At 43.6% G+C, this 13,763-nt stretch overlaps 1 protein-coding gene across 1 annotated transcript in view; it reads right to left on the bottom strand.

The window, feature by feature from the left end:
• LOC126335838 (pyruvate kinase PKM-like) overlaps positions 1-13,763 on the bottom strand; it is a 153,731-nt gene that overhangs the window by 47,815 nt on the left and 92,153 nt on the right. Inside the window, exon 6 of the mRNA XM_049999307.1 lies at positions 9,355-9,675. Coding sequence (XP_049855264.1) covers positions 9,355-9,675 — 321 coding nt within the window. The remainder of the gene's footprint in view (positions 1-9,354; positions 9,676-13,763) is intronic.

Below are 13,763 nucleotides of genomic sequence, written 5' to 3'. Positions count from 1 at the left end.
GTACTCATCAAAACAAGAAAAATAAGTTCAAAAAACATGGATCCCGAAACGCATATTTCCGTATTAATAGAGAGAGCTGCGCGACGCTTGGTTGCGGATATTAGTACATCGTTGCAGTGGCGCTCCTCAAAAGCGTTGGAAGGGTATTATGATGTCTTACTCACAGTACTCTACCTATCATTGTACCATTGGGTAGTCTGCAGTCGGTTGTGTGCTTCGAGTCGTGTTGTAGGCTACATTAGTTTTAGTTGCGTTAGTGTGCCTTATTTTACAGAACCGTCACGTCTGGATACGTATCATGGTGTTTTACCTTCTTCCAAACGCGCATTGACTTATGTGTTAACTGTTATTATGCTGTGTTTACGTACAAATAGTGTGCAACATTTACATTTGGCACTGCACATAATAGCAGGTACCCTTCACCTGGGATACGCCAGACTCAAACCATCCATCGCATTGCCGCAGAATATAGAGTGATTAGTCTCTCCAAATCGCTTATTTCGAGGAGTCCACAGTCCAGTCGCGTCGTTCTTCATACCGACCCAAGCGTCGCTCAGTACCGGCTACAGAAATGTACGCCTTATGAGTGTCTGCTCGACCACTGTACTTCAATGTTTTCAACTCCCTAGGCCTTTATGCTAGCTGGACTTCTGGTGGCACTTTGGGAGTCACCAATAATTCCCTTTGCTGATTTCACGTGATTTTTTACAAGTACTCTCTGCCCTCTCCCCGTCCGTCAGTACCTGAGCTCGGCCTGGTGGTTGTACCTTCGCATTTACGCTTCACAGTCGCGCCCCCAACAATGGACCAGGACAGCTTTAGAATGGCTGAAATGTCCCTGGTGACTTTCTTGCCGCGTTCGAAGTCACTAAGCTGTCCTGACCGACCCATTCTGCTATTTCTTCCCTGCCGACAACGCAATACTCCCCTCCCCCTTCCCCCGTCTCCTATTATACAAGCGGGCTTGCCTCCCGAGACATCTGTCGGTCAATGCCACATTAAATAAAGGGCGTCCGTACATATATCAGATAATACAGTGTGCGACGCCGTCTCGAACACCATGAGCTGTCAGCACGGCGACTACTGCTTCCCTTGACACGACAGCTGAGAGTGGAGTGCTGCGAGTAGTACCCCGAACGACAACGCTGAACACAAGAGTGGCATCACGTCGTTTTGCTGAGGAACTCGCACGGTGGATGTCACAGTGTAGAAACGTTCCGAGGAGAACGACTGTTGCCCTGTTGCACTCTTCTTCGTCCTACCCGCCCAACACTCGGTGTGATAGTATGGGATGTGATTGGTTGTACTACTCCAACACCTTTGGTTCGCGTAGCCAATTATTGTGTACAGCAGGCGTTACATCTCCCTCGTGTTAAGGATCATGTTTACGCCCTCTCTTCGATGTCTCCAACTTTCAACAAGATACTGCACGACCTCACAGTAGCCATAGTGTCCTGACCTATTTCGATATAGAATGCGTTCGACTGTTTCCGTCGTCAGCGTGTTCTTCATATCTCCCGCCCAACGAAATATCTGGTCATGGTTTGAACTGACACACCACCACTCGTCAGCCACCGTAATTGTTTTGATTTGCTTTAGAGCGTAAAAACTACTAAGGTCGTATGGACCCATGTTAGAACAGTAGAACACGAAGACGAAAAAAGAGGTAGAAACGACTACACGTTAAGCCCAATCGACAGAAGGAAATATAGCTAAAAACAGGAACCTGAAGAATGGTCTATAAAATACGCCATAGAGACAAAGGAGATTCTGAACTAAAGATTAAACGTCCTTCGCCATTTTGCTACGACGGATAAAAAGTAAAACTCCGTCGACAGCCCCGCGGGTCGTTCGATAACTGAGACAGCAAACATAAATGGCAACTTAAGTGGTTAAAAAAAAAAGAGCATTCCGTCAGTAAATGGCGAACCGTTCAAATGTGTGTGAATTCCTAAGGGACCAAACTGCTGAGGTCATCGATCCCTTGACTTACACACTAATTAAACTAACTTACGCTAAGCACAATACACACACCAATGCCCGAGTGAGGACTCAAACCTCCGACGCAAGAGGAAGCCGTCAAAGGTTGAGGCCAATGGGCACAAAGTGGTGTGGGATCACCATTTCACAAATGGCGATGTCTAAAAAGACAGTGCCAAATACGTAACCTAGCTGAAATAATCTCGCGGGGAGAGGGCCGAGAGGAGGTCGCCCAAACTGCTGGAAGAGGTTTAGTTCCCTGGAGCTTGTTTCCGTGAAGTGAAGACTAGTGGTGACACCGAAAGGACACCCACTGCCGATAAATGGCAACTCAATGATCATCAGAGGGAAAGGAAGAACCAGCGGGCCGAGGTACGAGGACTGCAGCCTTGGTAGAAGTGGCAGCGGCCTCATTTCCCGTCAGACCGATGTTACCAGAAACCTACATAAACATCACAGTGGCTCAATCAAGAGTGAGCAAGTGAAAGATTTCCTGAACGCGGTGCACTAACTGATGGACGGCGTACATCACACAGAGGCTCTGAAGGGCACTGCGAGAGTCGGAGCAGAGGACACGGTTGAAGAACCTGTGTCGCCCGATGTACTGTGCGGTTCGATACATGGCGAAGAGCAGTGTTCCGGAAGCCGATACAGAAAATCGTCGGTGCCAATGACGATGACAGACCCGACATCACGATCAGCTACCAAAATTGGTGAACTCTGTCACAGAATCGAAACAACATGGAATGCCGTGCTCGTTTCCGTTATCAAAACTCAGTTCTGCTCGATATGCAGCCAGGTTACAGCCATTTTTTATGCCAAATATGGGACACGAATTACGAGGTGCAGTCAAGAAGTAATGCAACACACTTTTTTATTGGCCGATTTTGGTAGGGAAAATGCAGAATTTGTTGTGGGATATCGTGGAATATTCCCGCTTCAGGTGCTATAAAAGAAGTTCCGATAGGTGGCGGCGCTATACGTAGCTTTCAACATGGCGTCTATAACGGAGGTGCGTCCCAAGCAGAGAGCTGTCATTGAGTTTCTTTTGGCGAAAAACCAGAGCATCGCAGATATTCATAGGCGCTTGGAGGATGTCTACGGAGATCTGTCAGCGAACAAGATCACGTTGAGTCGTTGGGCGAAGCGTCAGTCATGAGCGCAACAAAGTCGCTCAAAGATGTTCGAATTCCAGCGTGCCGGCAGCTCGCACACTGCAGTGACTCCTGCACTGTAGGAATGTGCGCACGTGCTCATTCGAGGTGATCGACGGATCACAATCAAATACTTTGCAAATGGAACAAGGAAGATGGGGGTGAGTTAGTGGTACCAGAAGCATCTCCGCCACACACCTTCAGGTGGTTCACTTTATTTGGAAGTAGATGGTGGCTAACGCCCGCCTTCACACTGTCAATTGGACGAAGGCGATTTGTTAGGAAACACTGCAACATCTTTTGTACAGCCCGGTGGTTCACCATGTGATTTTCACGTCTTGGTGACCTGAAGAAAGACGTGCCTGGAGTTCGGTTTCAGTCGGACAAGGAAGTGCAAGGGTGGGTTCGGCTATGGACCCGTCAGCAGCCGACCGCGTTCTGCGAAAGAGGAATTGATCGTCTCGTCTCACAAAGGGATAAATGTCTCAAGGAGTGTGCTGATTACTTCTGAATGGACCCATTCCATGGTCTCGTGCCGAATGTTCGACTTTCATTAGACTGCCCCTGATACTACTGCTGTTATAAGTGTTTCCCATATGAAACTACTCGAACAGTATGTACTTTTGAGATACATTTATAAAGTTTTAGGTCTATTTTTGCTTGTTAATTGCGACTATAATTTGTTTTAGGCACTATGAGTTCATCGAAGTTTCCAAATGCTTATTTTATATTTATAGACAACATGCCCCAATACATTAATTGTAATACTAAATGTATATATTGTGTGTGTCTGTGTGTGTGTGTGTGTGTGTGTGTGTGTGTGTGTGTGTGTGTGTGTGTGTGTGTGTGTGTGTAGTGCAGTGTTTGTGTCGTATGTTAGTGATGAGACTAAGGAGAGGGTGAAACCTCGTGCCAACGCATTGCCTACTCCACACGGAATGCACCAAAGGGACCGCGAAGCTTGAAGTCTCCATGCTACTGATGGACCACTATCAACTGTATCACAAGGCCACACATCATGAGACACTGCAGAAAGGATTGGAATTTAAACAAAGACACTGGCGCAAAGTCTAGTGATCAAGAACTTCACGACACCACCCCTCCTTCTCTTGTCATCCAAATACTGGCAGTGAAAATTTTTCCACCAGCCGGATTTGAACCAGCTTACCCCCAGGACGAGCGCCACAGCAAAGCGGGGTTAGCGACCTTAGCCACAAAGGCGGGTGTTTCGAAACGTGGGATTTTGTCTAAGAAAAATTCGAAATTGCATTCAAATATATCTCATGAAGTGCTGGGTGATTGAAACTGTAGGTCCCAGTTGTTCCAAAGAGAAACCACAACCTTGAAACAGTTGATTGTTTATTTTTTGCCAATTATTTATTATATACGTTGCTTACTATGATAATAAAGGGCAATTTTGAGAAAAAAATTAAAATTATATTCCAAAATGTAACACACTCCTTAAAATAATTGACTGCTTACTTTTCGCCAATTTCTTGTTATATTTGTTGCCTGCTACGATGATAAAGGCCAGTTTTGTGAAAAATTTTAAAATTAATCCATACAAATTGCAAATAAGGATATAGGTGTATATGCATGTCTGTATGTATATATGTATATTTGTACAATCCACATCTTCTCCTGAAACACTAGACCGATTTCAACCAAAGTTGGTACACATATCAGTTACTGTCTGAAAATACTCGCCAAGGGGGTAAGAACCACCCACTTATCAAAGGGGAGGGGATCAAATAGCAGTGTCGCCCACGACATGCGAATACTCATTATTGAGTCATCCAGTACTTGAGACAGAGGGCACGTAGAGATTTGCAGTGAACTATACACACAATTTCAAACCTTTACGAAACTTTCTCACCGAAGACCCCCACAAAACGACGAAAGGAATAAAAGTTTATTGCTTACTAAATTTTCGCTGATAATGCTGTAAAACTGCCGAATGAGGAATGACGAATTAATTTATTGCTTCCTTAGTACCAAATGTAGATATGACACACTTTGTGGAGAGTATTCACATACACTGCTGAATGTACCAGAGAAGTTATATCACTTAATTCAAGAGACATGACGTCATAAAGGCAAATTTCGAGAAAAATTGCTGGATCATGCATGACGTATTAATTTATTACTTCTTTACTATTAATTCTACTCACAACACATTTTGCAGCAATAGTCATATATAACACTGGATGTACTTGCACAGTTATGTCACTGTTCAGCTCATAGTTCAGGAGATGTGATACCATAAATATTGATCAGCTCGAAAATAAAACCTCAGGGTGATGTTTGCTGGAAATACAGGTAAAACAAGTGTACAAATGTGTGAAATATTTTAAATATATACGAAATATATCTGATATATCTGTAAGTGGTAAAAGCCATCGGTAAAAGCTCGTCATAGTAGTATCCTGTTTGTTTTTTGTATGGTAAACAGGATGTAGAATAATTTTTCATCAGAAGCATAAACTTTAATTGAAATATTTGACTTCTTTTTAAGTTTTGGAATATCTCTTAAATCCATAGGAAAGTCAATTTTCTCTTTTTCAGAAATTTCATATGATTCATATCAGTATTTTTATAATTATTAACTCTTTCTAGATGATCATTGCTGGATATAAAGCCGATTTTATTGAATAAAGGAACTTTTTTTGATCTGTGATTTTTACTTTAATTACAGCTTTTTTATATTCAACTTCTTTTGGTAAATTGATATAAGAAGAACCAGAAATTGTTTTGTGTCTATTAACACACAAAAACTTTTTATATAAAATAAAGACCAACCAGACTTTTTCTTTTCATTTCTACCATTTCAGTTAGTAGTAAACCGCTAATTATTTATAATAATGTTCTAAATTAGGTGTTCTTGACAAAATGTCAATATTTGTTTTAAAATTATATTGTTGAATTTTGTCTCCTCTTTTAAAATTACAATAAAATTTCATACTAGCTAAAATCGCTCTTCTTTATATTAAAATGTTCTTTAATTTTGTGATTACTTTTTCCTTCATTTGATTAAAAAGTTCTTGTGGTTCAAGAATATTATCAATATTATTAACCTCATAAGTCATTATTCTAGATTATAAAGCAGAAGTTTTTATATACATGGTCTAAAAGATCATCATCATCTAGAAAGTCGTAACCTGAAAAATTTTTCAGGTAGTTTTTTGTGTAATTTCTTCATATTTATCTAGTAGAAGCATTTGAAGGTAATCCTCATTATCGATATTATTAGTTTTACCCTCAGGTATATTGATAAGATCGATTAATTGTTGTTGTTTAACTTTAGAACAATTTTTAAACTTTTGTTTCCCAGATTTTACAAAGATTTTTTATTCACATCATTACCTCTATTATTAAAATTGTCCTCAGATCTTTCAAGGAGAATGATTAAGTGTTGTTTATTACATTTAGAATAATATTTTAATTTTTCGTTTTACATATTTTATGAAGTTCATTCAAAGATTTTTTGTTCAATTTGTTATCATTATTATTAATGTTGTCATCAGGATTTAGAATAAGGTCGATTAAATTTTCTTTATTAAGTTTTTTTACAAATTGATCGAAGTTCTTTTATATTTTTATCTCTTAGTTAGTCAATAAATTCCCCTAGATCTTTTGTATAGCTACATTTGAATAACATTTTTCTTTGAAATAATTTGCTAAATCAACATAACTTAATCCACGTTTTTCTTTACAATAATGTTCTAAGTTTTTTAATAACTCAGATTTTGAGCACATTTTGTTTAGCTTTTATTTATATACAAAAAATTAGATTTAAAAAATTAAAATGTTTATGATAGAAATGCATCTATTAAATTTTAAATTAAAATTTCAATAGATAGTATGGATAGATGAGGTTTGATAGAACTTATTTATAAAGAGAAAAATTTGTTAGATTTTCTGTTTTTAAATAAAATGAGAATTTAGTTTGTGAGTGTAGATAAACATGATAGTGTCATGTAGAGCTTGTTAAATATATATATTGTTATATATATTTTTTAATAAATTGGAAATGTAGTTTGTTTGTTGAGATAAATAGGATCTTGGAGAAGTTATTTATCAAGAAAAATTTATTAGATACTTTATTCTTTTATTAAATGAAAATTTGATTCATGGGTATAGATAACCTCAGAGAACTTATTTAAAAAGAGAAAATTTATTTGATTTTTTAAATAAATGAAAATTTCATTCACACAAGTGGATAATTTTTAATGGCGGAAAAAACAAAACTAAAATTCTGGTTTAAATCTAAGATTTTTTTTAAAATTCTCTTTCGTCCAGATCTCTCATACTTATACTACTCATCCTATATCTCTAGAACGGTTGCACTCAACAGTGGTACACATATCAATTACAAGCTACAAAGAAATTCTATAGGACTAAGAAGCACGAGCCTCCTATTGGGATGAACATGATTATCTGGAGATACTAGGGGAGGAGGAAATGGACAGAGAAAGGGAAGAGGTGGAGGTGGACAGAGAGAGGGGAGGTAAGGAGATGGATGCAGAAAGGGAAGGGGAGCATATGAACAGGGAGAGGTGATCGAGGAGATGGTCAGAGAACAATGGAGGAGGGGAGGTGGAGGTGGACAGAGAGAGGGGGTGGGGGAAAGGACAGAGAGGAGATGCAGGAGGAGATGGACAGAAAGAGGGTGCTGCATGAGATGGAGTATTAGAAGATTGTGAAATACCTTCCTAGGCAATGCCAGGTGCTCGTCTAGCTTCTTTTATATTTTTGGCACTCTAAAATTAAGTAGACGTTCTTTGCGAGTCACAAACGCGAATGTAACAAGGGGAATGTCGTCGTAAGTGGTAGAGCAGGTGTTGTGTACATGGTTCCGCGTAGTCAGCGCATACACAACTTTCCCACTAGAGCGCGCCCCGCTAAGCACAACAGCACAGGCGCAGCGCTCGTCTGACTCCGCACTACAAGATGGCGCTGCCATAGAGACGGACCAAATTCTGCTTCCGCCGATCCACGTATTAATACGTAACGCAGTCAATGAGATTGCTGCTAACGTAGAACCTTTTCTCCTCGCGGATCACACTCGCGCAGTGATGCATGAACGAGCGAGGTATTATAACGAGTGTACAGACCTCCGATTAGTCAGTCTGCGTTTGTCTGCAACAGTCTGTACGAGTTCTACATCTGCCTGTACCAGCCTATAGTCTGCGTCTAACATTACCATATTCCTGTACATAGCCATGAAGATAAATGTATAGACACTTTTGTCAAGTATCAGAGATATATGTGAGAATAAGATTAACGTACCAATACCAAAGGAACTTCAGATTGTCAATTGTAAATAGCATCCAGAACCAAGTTTCGTAATTTTTATGCTTGTTATTATTCTAATAAATGTATGTGAAAATTAATCAAGTTCTGTTTAAAGTTGTTCACGTCAATCTGCTGCTCTAAGCGTGCAAGTGGCATTTCTATCGTCTGACCTAACGACAGAAGATAAACACGCCACGATAAGACCATGAGACATGAAACTTCCTGACAGATTAAAACTGTGTGCCGGACTGAGACTCGAACTCGGGACCTTTGCCTTTTGCGGGCAAGTGTTCAACCAACTGAGCTACCCAAGCACAACTCACGCCCCGTCCTCACAGCTTTACTTCTGCCAGTACCTCGTTTCCTACCTTCCAAACTTTACAGAAGCTCTCCTGCGAACCTTGCAGAACTAGCACTCCTGAAAGAAAGGATATTGCGGAGATATGGCTTAGCCACAGCCTGGGGGATGTTTCCAGAATGAGATTTCCACTCTGCAGCGGAGTGTGCACTGATATGAAACTTCCTGGCAGATTAAAACTGTGTGCCAGACCGAGGCTCGAACTCGGGGCCTTTGCCTTTCGCGGGCAAGTAAAGCTGTGAGGACGGCGCGTGAGTCGTGCTTGGGTAGCCCAGTTGGTAGAGCAACTTGCCTGCGATAGGCAAAGGTCTCGAGTTGGAGTCTCGGTCCGGCGCTCAGTTTTAATCTGCCAGGAAGTTTCATATCAGCGGACACTCCGCTGCAGAGTGAAAATCTCATTCTAGAGCACGAGACATATTGCTGATACTCGCCTACTTCGTTAGAGCGACAAGTCAAATAATCTGATGGTGTGTGTACTGAAGGACTTACAGTACGCACACCACAACAGGAAATAGCTACGACCGTGCAGTTCTTTAAGGTTAGCTGAGTACGGCCGTAGGAGCGTACCAGCCTCTCCCAGCGCGCAGCCTCGGCCTCGCGGCAGACGTCGGAGATTTCGACGACGCGCTCGTAGGTGACGCCATCGGTGAGCAGCAGCCCGTCGGCGCCGTCGAGCACGGCGTTGGCGACGTCGGCCGCCTCGGCCACCTCTGGCGCGTCGGAGGGCCGCAGCGCGACGAGCACGGGCACGCCCGCGGCGCGGCAGCGCGCCACCACCGCCTTCTGCGCCACGAGCGCCGCGCCCGGCGTCAGCGACTGCCCGATGCGGCCGCGGCACACCACCACGCCGTCCGACACCTCGATGAGGTCGGCCGCCGCCTCCACGCCCTGCGCCGCACGATTCTGTACAGCTGGCGAGGGAATCTCACAGACTGCCACTCTCAGACCGAGGGGATCTCACAGACTGCCACTCTCAGACTCTCTTCGTACTAGTACAATTTGAAGATCAGCGCTCGGACATCGGTTTCCTAATACGGTACGACCTCTGATACCAAATGAGTTCTACTGGGTCTGTCTTTTCTACCTTTTTGACCCACTGCTGACCATTAGCCATCTACTCTACCTCTTTCCCTTGTTTCAGTCAACTGTTGCCTAATGGCCCCTTTGAAACTTTCAACAACTTTTGATTCTTTCGATTTATCCAGGTACCATCTGCTTAATTCCTCACCTTTCCGCGATGTCTTCAGTTTTCATCTAACGAATGAATTACGATGAGAGTCTACACCTGCCGTTCGATACATCTTAAAGCTTAAAACATGGTTACGAAATCTCTGTCTTAACATTATACAGGTTATCCCAGCAATGTTGCGAAAAATTTCGAGAGGTTGTTTAGACTGTCCAGAGAAACTAAATCGAGGGTAGGAACCCACGTATTGAAACCTCATCCAACGAGGCTACAGAGCGTCGAAGTCATAGGCGCCACCGCCTGTCGCTAGGCTACCCGTGCAGCAACAAATATGACTTTCTGCACTGACGGACCGTAGCCGGATTGTCTTGCAGCATTTTTTTGTTATTCAGTGATCGCGACTGATCGCCACGATTGCCAGTAAAGATGATGGTGCTAGCTGCTGCGTAGAAAGACCTTGCCTCTTATGAATTCGATGCTCTGTCGCCTCGGTGGATGGCGGTCTCGGACATGGGTTTCCGTCCACATTTTTTTTTCTTACTTCCGGAAGCCTCTAAAATCTCCACTGCCTCTCGGTATACAAGTGATAAATAAAATGTGGATGGAAACCTGTATCTGAAACTGTCATTCAACCAGGCAAGAGAGAATTTCATTCATAGGAGACAAGGTCCAACAGTGCACAAGCTAGACTCAGATTTTCTACAGGCGATTGTGGAAACCAGTCGCTATCACTGAATAACTGAAGTCCTGTTCCTCCTCCCATAAAAGTTCACTCATTCCCAATATATCTTTGTTCAAACGCCCCATCTCCATTTTTAAATTTTCTAAACCACCTACCCGATTATAGGATCTAACACTCCTGCAATCAGTAGAACGTCAGGTTTGTTTCTCCTGACGAGAATATATTCCTCAGTAGTCCCCATCCAGAGATCCAAATTGGGGATTATTTTATCTCCAGAATATTTTACCCAAGAGGATGCTGTCTCACTTAATTATACATTGGAGCTGTATGCCCTCAAAAAAAGTTATTGTTGTAGTTTCTCCTTGCTTTCAGGTGTTCACAGTATTAGCACTGCAAGGCCATATTGGTTGTTGTTACAAGGTAACACCACTCAAACATCCAGACTCTTTCCCCTGCAACTTCTACAAAGCCTGCTACCCCTCTTCAGAAACCAAATGTTTTTCTGGGCTCTCCACTGATACCTCTCCGCTGTCGTTGCATCTATGGTACGGCTATCTGTATCATTAACGCCCGCAGAACACCCCACCTCGGTAATGTCAGTGGTTCGTGAGACAGATGATTCTACATAGAGAAAGCTAAACAACTTGCTCTTCTCAATATATAATGATGGGGATCGATGCGTTCCTACTGACTAGAAAAAGAGGTGGTCATTCTCGTTTTCAAGAGGGGTTGTAGAACAGTCACACTATACGGCTATGTGTTTGACATTAGTCTGTTGTAGAATTTTGTATTATGTTTTATACTCACGTATTGTGACATTTCTCGAGACTGAAAATCTCCTTTGTAGTAATCAACATCGATTCCAAAACAACGGTCGCATGAAAGCCAGTTAACTCCGTTCGTACGCCAGTCCCAAAAAGAAGTAGATACCAGCGCCCAGGTTGATCCTGTGTTCCTACACAATTCAGCACTAATGCCCAACGAACAAGATGAGGGTCTACACAAGAGAGATGAACTTGAAAGCAATATTACAGAAAGTAAGAGGACGTAGAAACGGATGAGATGGGAGATATGATACTGAGAGAAGAGTTTGACAGAGCACTGAAATACCTAAGCCGAGACAGGCCCCGGCAGTAGACGACATTCGGTCAGAATTGCTGATAGCCATGGGAGAGCCAGTCATGACAAAATTATTCCATCTGATGTGCAAAATGTACGGGACTCGCGATATAACCCTCAGACTTCAAAAAGAATGTTATAATTGCAATTCCAAAGAAAGTACGTGCTGACAGGTGTGAAAGTTACTGACCTATCAGTTTTATAAGTTATAGTTGCGAAATAGTAACACAAATTCTTTACAGAAGAATGGAAAAACTTGTGAAGCCGATCTCAGGGAAGATCAGTTTTGATTTTGGTGAAATGTTGGAACACGCGAAGCGATACTGACCCTACAACTTACTTTAGACGATAGGTTAAGGAAAATCAAATCTACGTTTATAGCATTTGTAGACTTACAAAAGAGGACTAGAATACACTCATTGAAATTCTGGAGATAGGAGAGGCAAAATACAGGGAGCAAAAGGCCATTTACAACTTATACATAAACCTGATGGCAGTTATAGGAGTCAAGGGGCTTTGTTAACAATGAAAACAGATTTAAGTGTTGAGAAGTCTTTTCTGAAGATATTTGTCTGAAGGATAGCCACGTATGGAAGTAAGAAGGGACGATTAAGAGTTTAGATAAGAACAGAATAAATACTTACGAAATGTGGTGCTGCAGAAGAACGCTGAACATTAGATGGGCATATCACACAATTAATCAAGAGGTAGTGAATACACTCCTGGAAAAGGAAAAAAGAACACATTGACACCGGGATGTCAGACCCACCATACTTGCTCCGGACACTGCGAGAGGGCTGTACAAGCAATATCACACGCACAGCACAGCGGACACACCAAGAACCGCGGTGTTGGCCGTCGAATGGCGCTAGCTGCACAGCATTTGTGCACCGCCGCCGTCAGTGTCAGCCAGTTTGCCGTGGCATACGGAGCTCCATCGCAGTCTTTAACACTGGTAGCATGCCGCGACAGCGTGGACGTGAACCGTATGTGCAGTTGACGGACTTTGAGCGAGGGCGTATAGTGGGCATGCGGGAGGCCGGGTGGACGTACCGCCGAATTGCTCAACACGTGGGGCGTGAGGTCTCCACAGTACATCGATGTTGTCGCCAGTGGTGGGCGGAAGGTGCACGTGCCCGTCGACCTGGGACCGGACCGCAGCGACGCACGGATGCACGCCAAGACCGTAGGATCCTACGCAGTGCCGTAGGGGACCGCACCGCCACTTCCCAGCAAATTAGGGACACTGTTGCTCCTGGGGTATCGGCGAGGACCATTCGCAACCGTCTCCATGAAGCTGGGCTACGGTCCCGCACACCGTTAGGCCGTCTTCCGCTCACGCCCCAACATCGTGCAGCCCGCCTCCAGTGGCGTCGCGACAGGCGTGAATGGAGGGACGAATGGAGACGTGTCGTCTTCAGCGATGAGAGTCGCTTCTGCCTTGGTGCCAATGATGGTCGTAGGCGTGTTTGGTGCCGTGCAGGTGAGCGCCACAATCAGGACTGCATACGACCGAGGCACACAGGGCCAACACCCGGCATCATGGTGTGGGGAGCGATCTCCTACACTGGCGTACACCTCTGGTGATCGTCGAGGGGACACTGAATAGTGCACGGTACATCCAAACCGTCATCGAACCCATCGTTCTATAATTCCTAGACCGGCAAGGGAACTTGCTGTTCCAACAGGACAATGCACGTCCGCATGTATCCCGTGCCACCCAACGTGCTCTAGAAGGTGTAAGTCAACTACCCTGGCCAGCAACATCCCGGATCCGTCCCCCATTGAGCATGTTTGGGACTGGATGAAGCGTCGTCTCACGCGGTCTGCACGTCCAGCACGAACGCTGGACCAACTGAGGCGCCAGGTGGAAATAGCATAGCAAGCCGTTCCACAGGACTACATCCAGCATCTCTACGATCGTCTCCATGGGAGAATAGCAGCCTGCATTGCTGCGAAAGGTGGATATACACTGTACTAGTGCCGACA

This window comes from Schistocerca gregaria, chromosome 2, assembly GCF_023897955.1.
Source record: "Schistocerca gregaria isolate iqSchGreg1 chromosome 2, iqSchGreg1.2, whole genome shotgun sequence".
NCBI lineage: Eukaryota > Metazoa > Arthropoda > Insecta > Orthoptera > Acrididae > Schistocerca > Schistocerca gregaria.
This window is presented reverse-complemented; position numbering and strand designations above follow the sequence as displayed.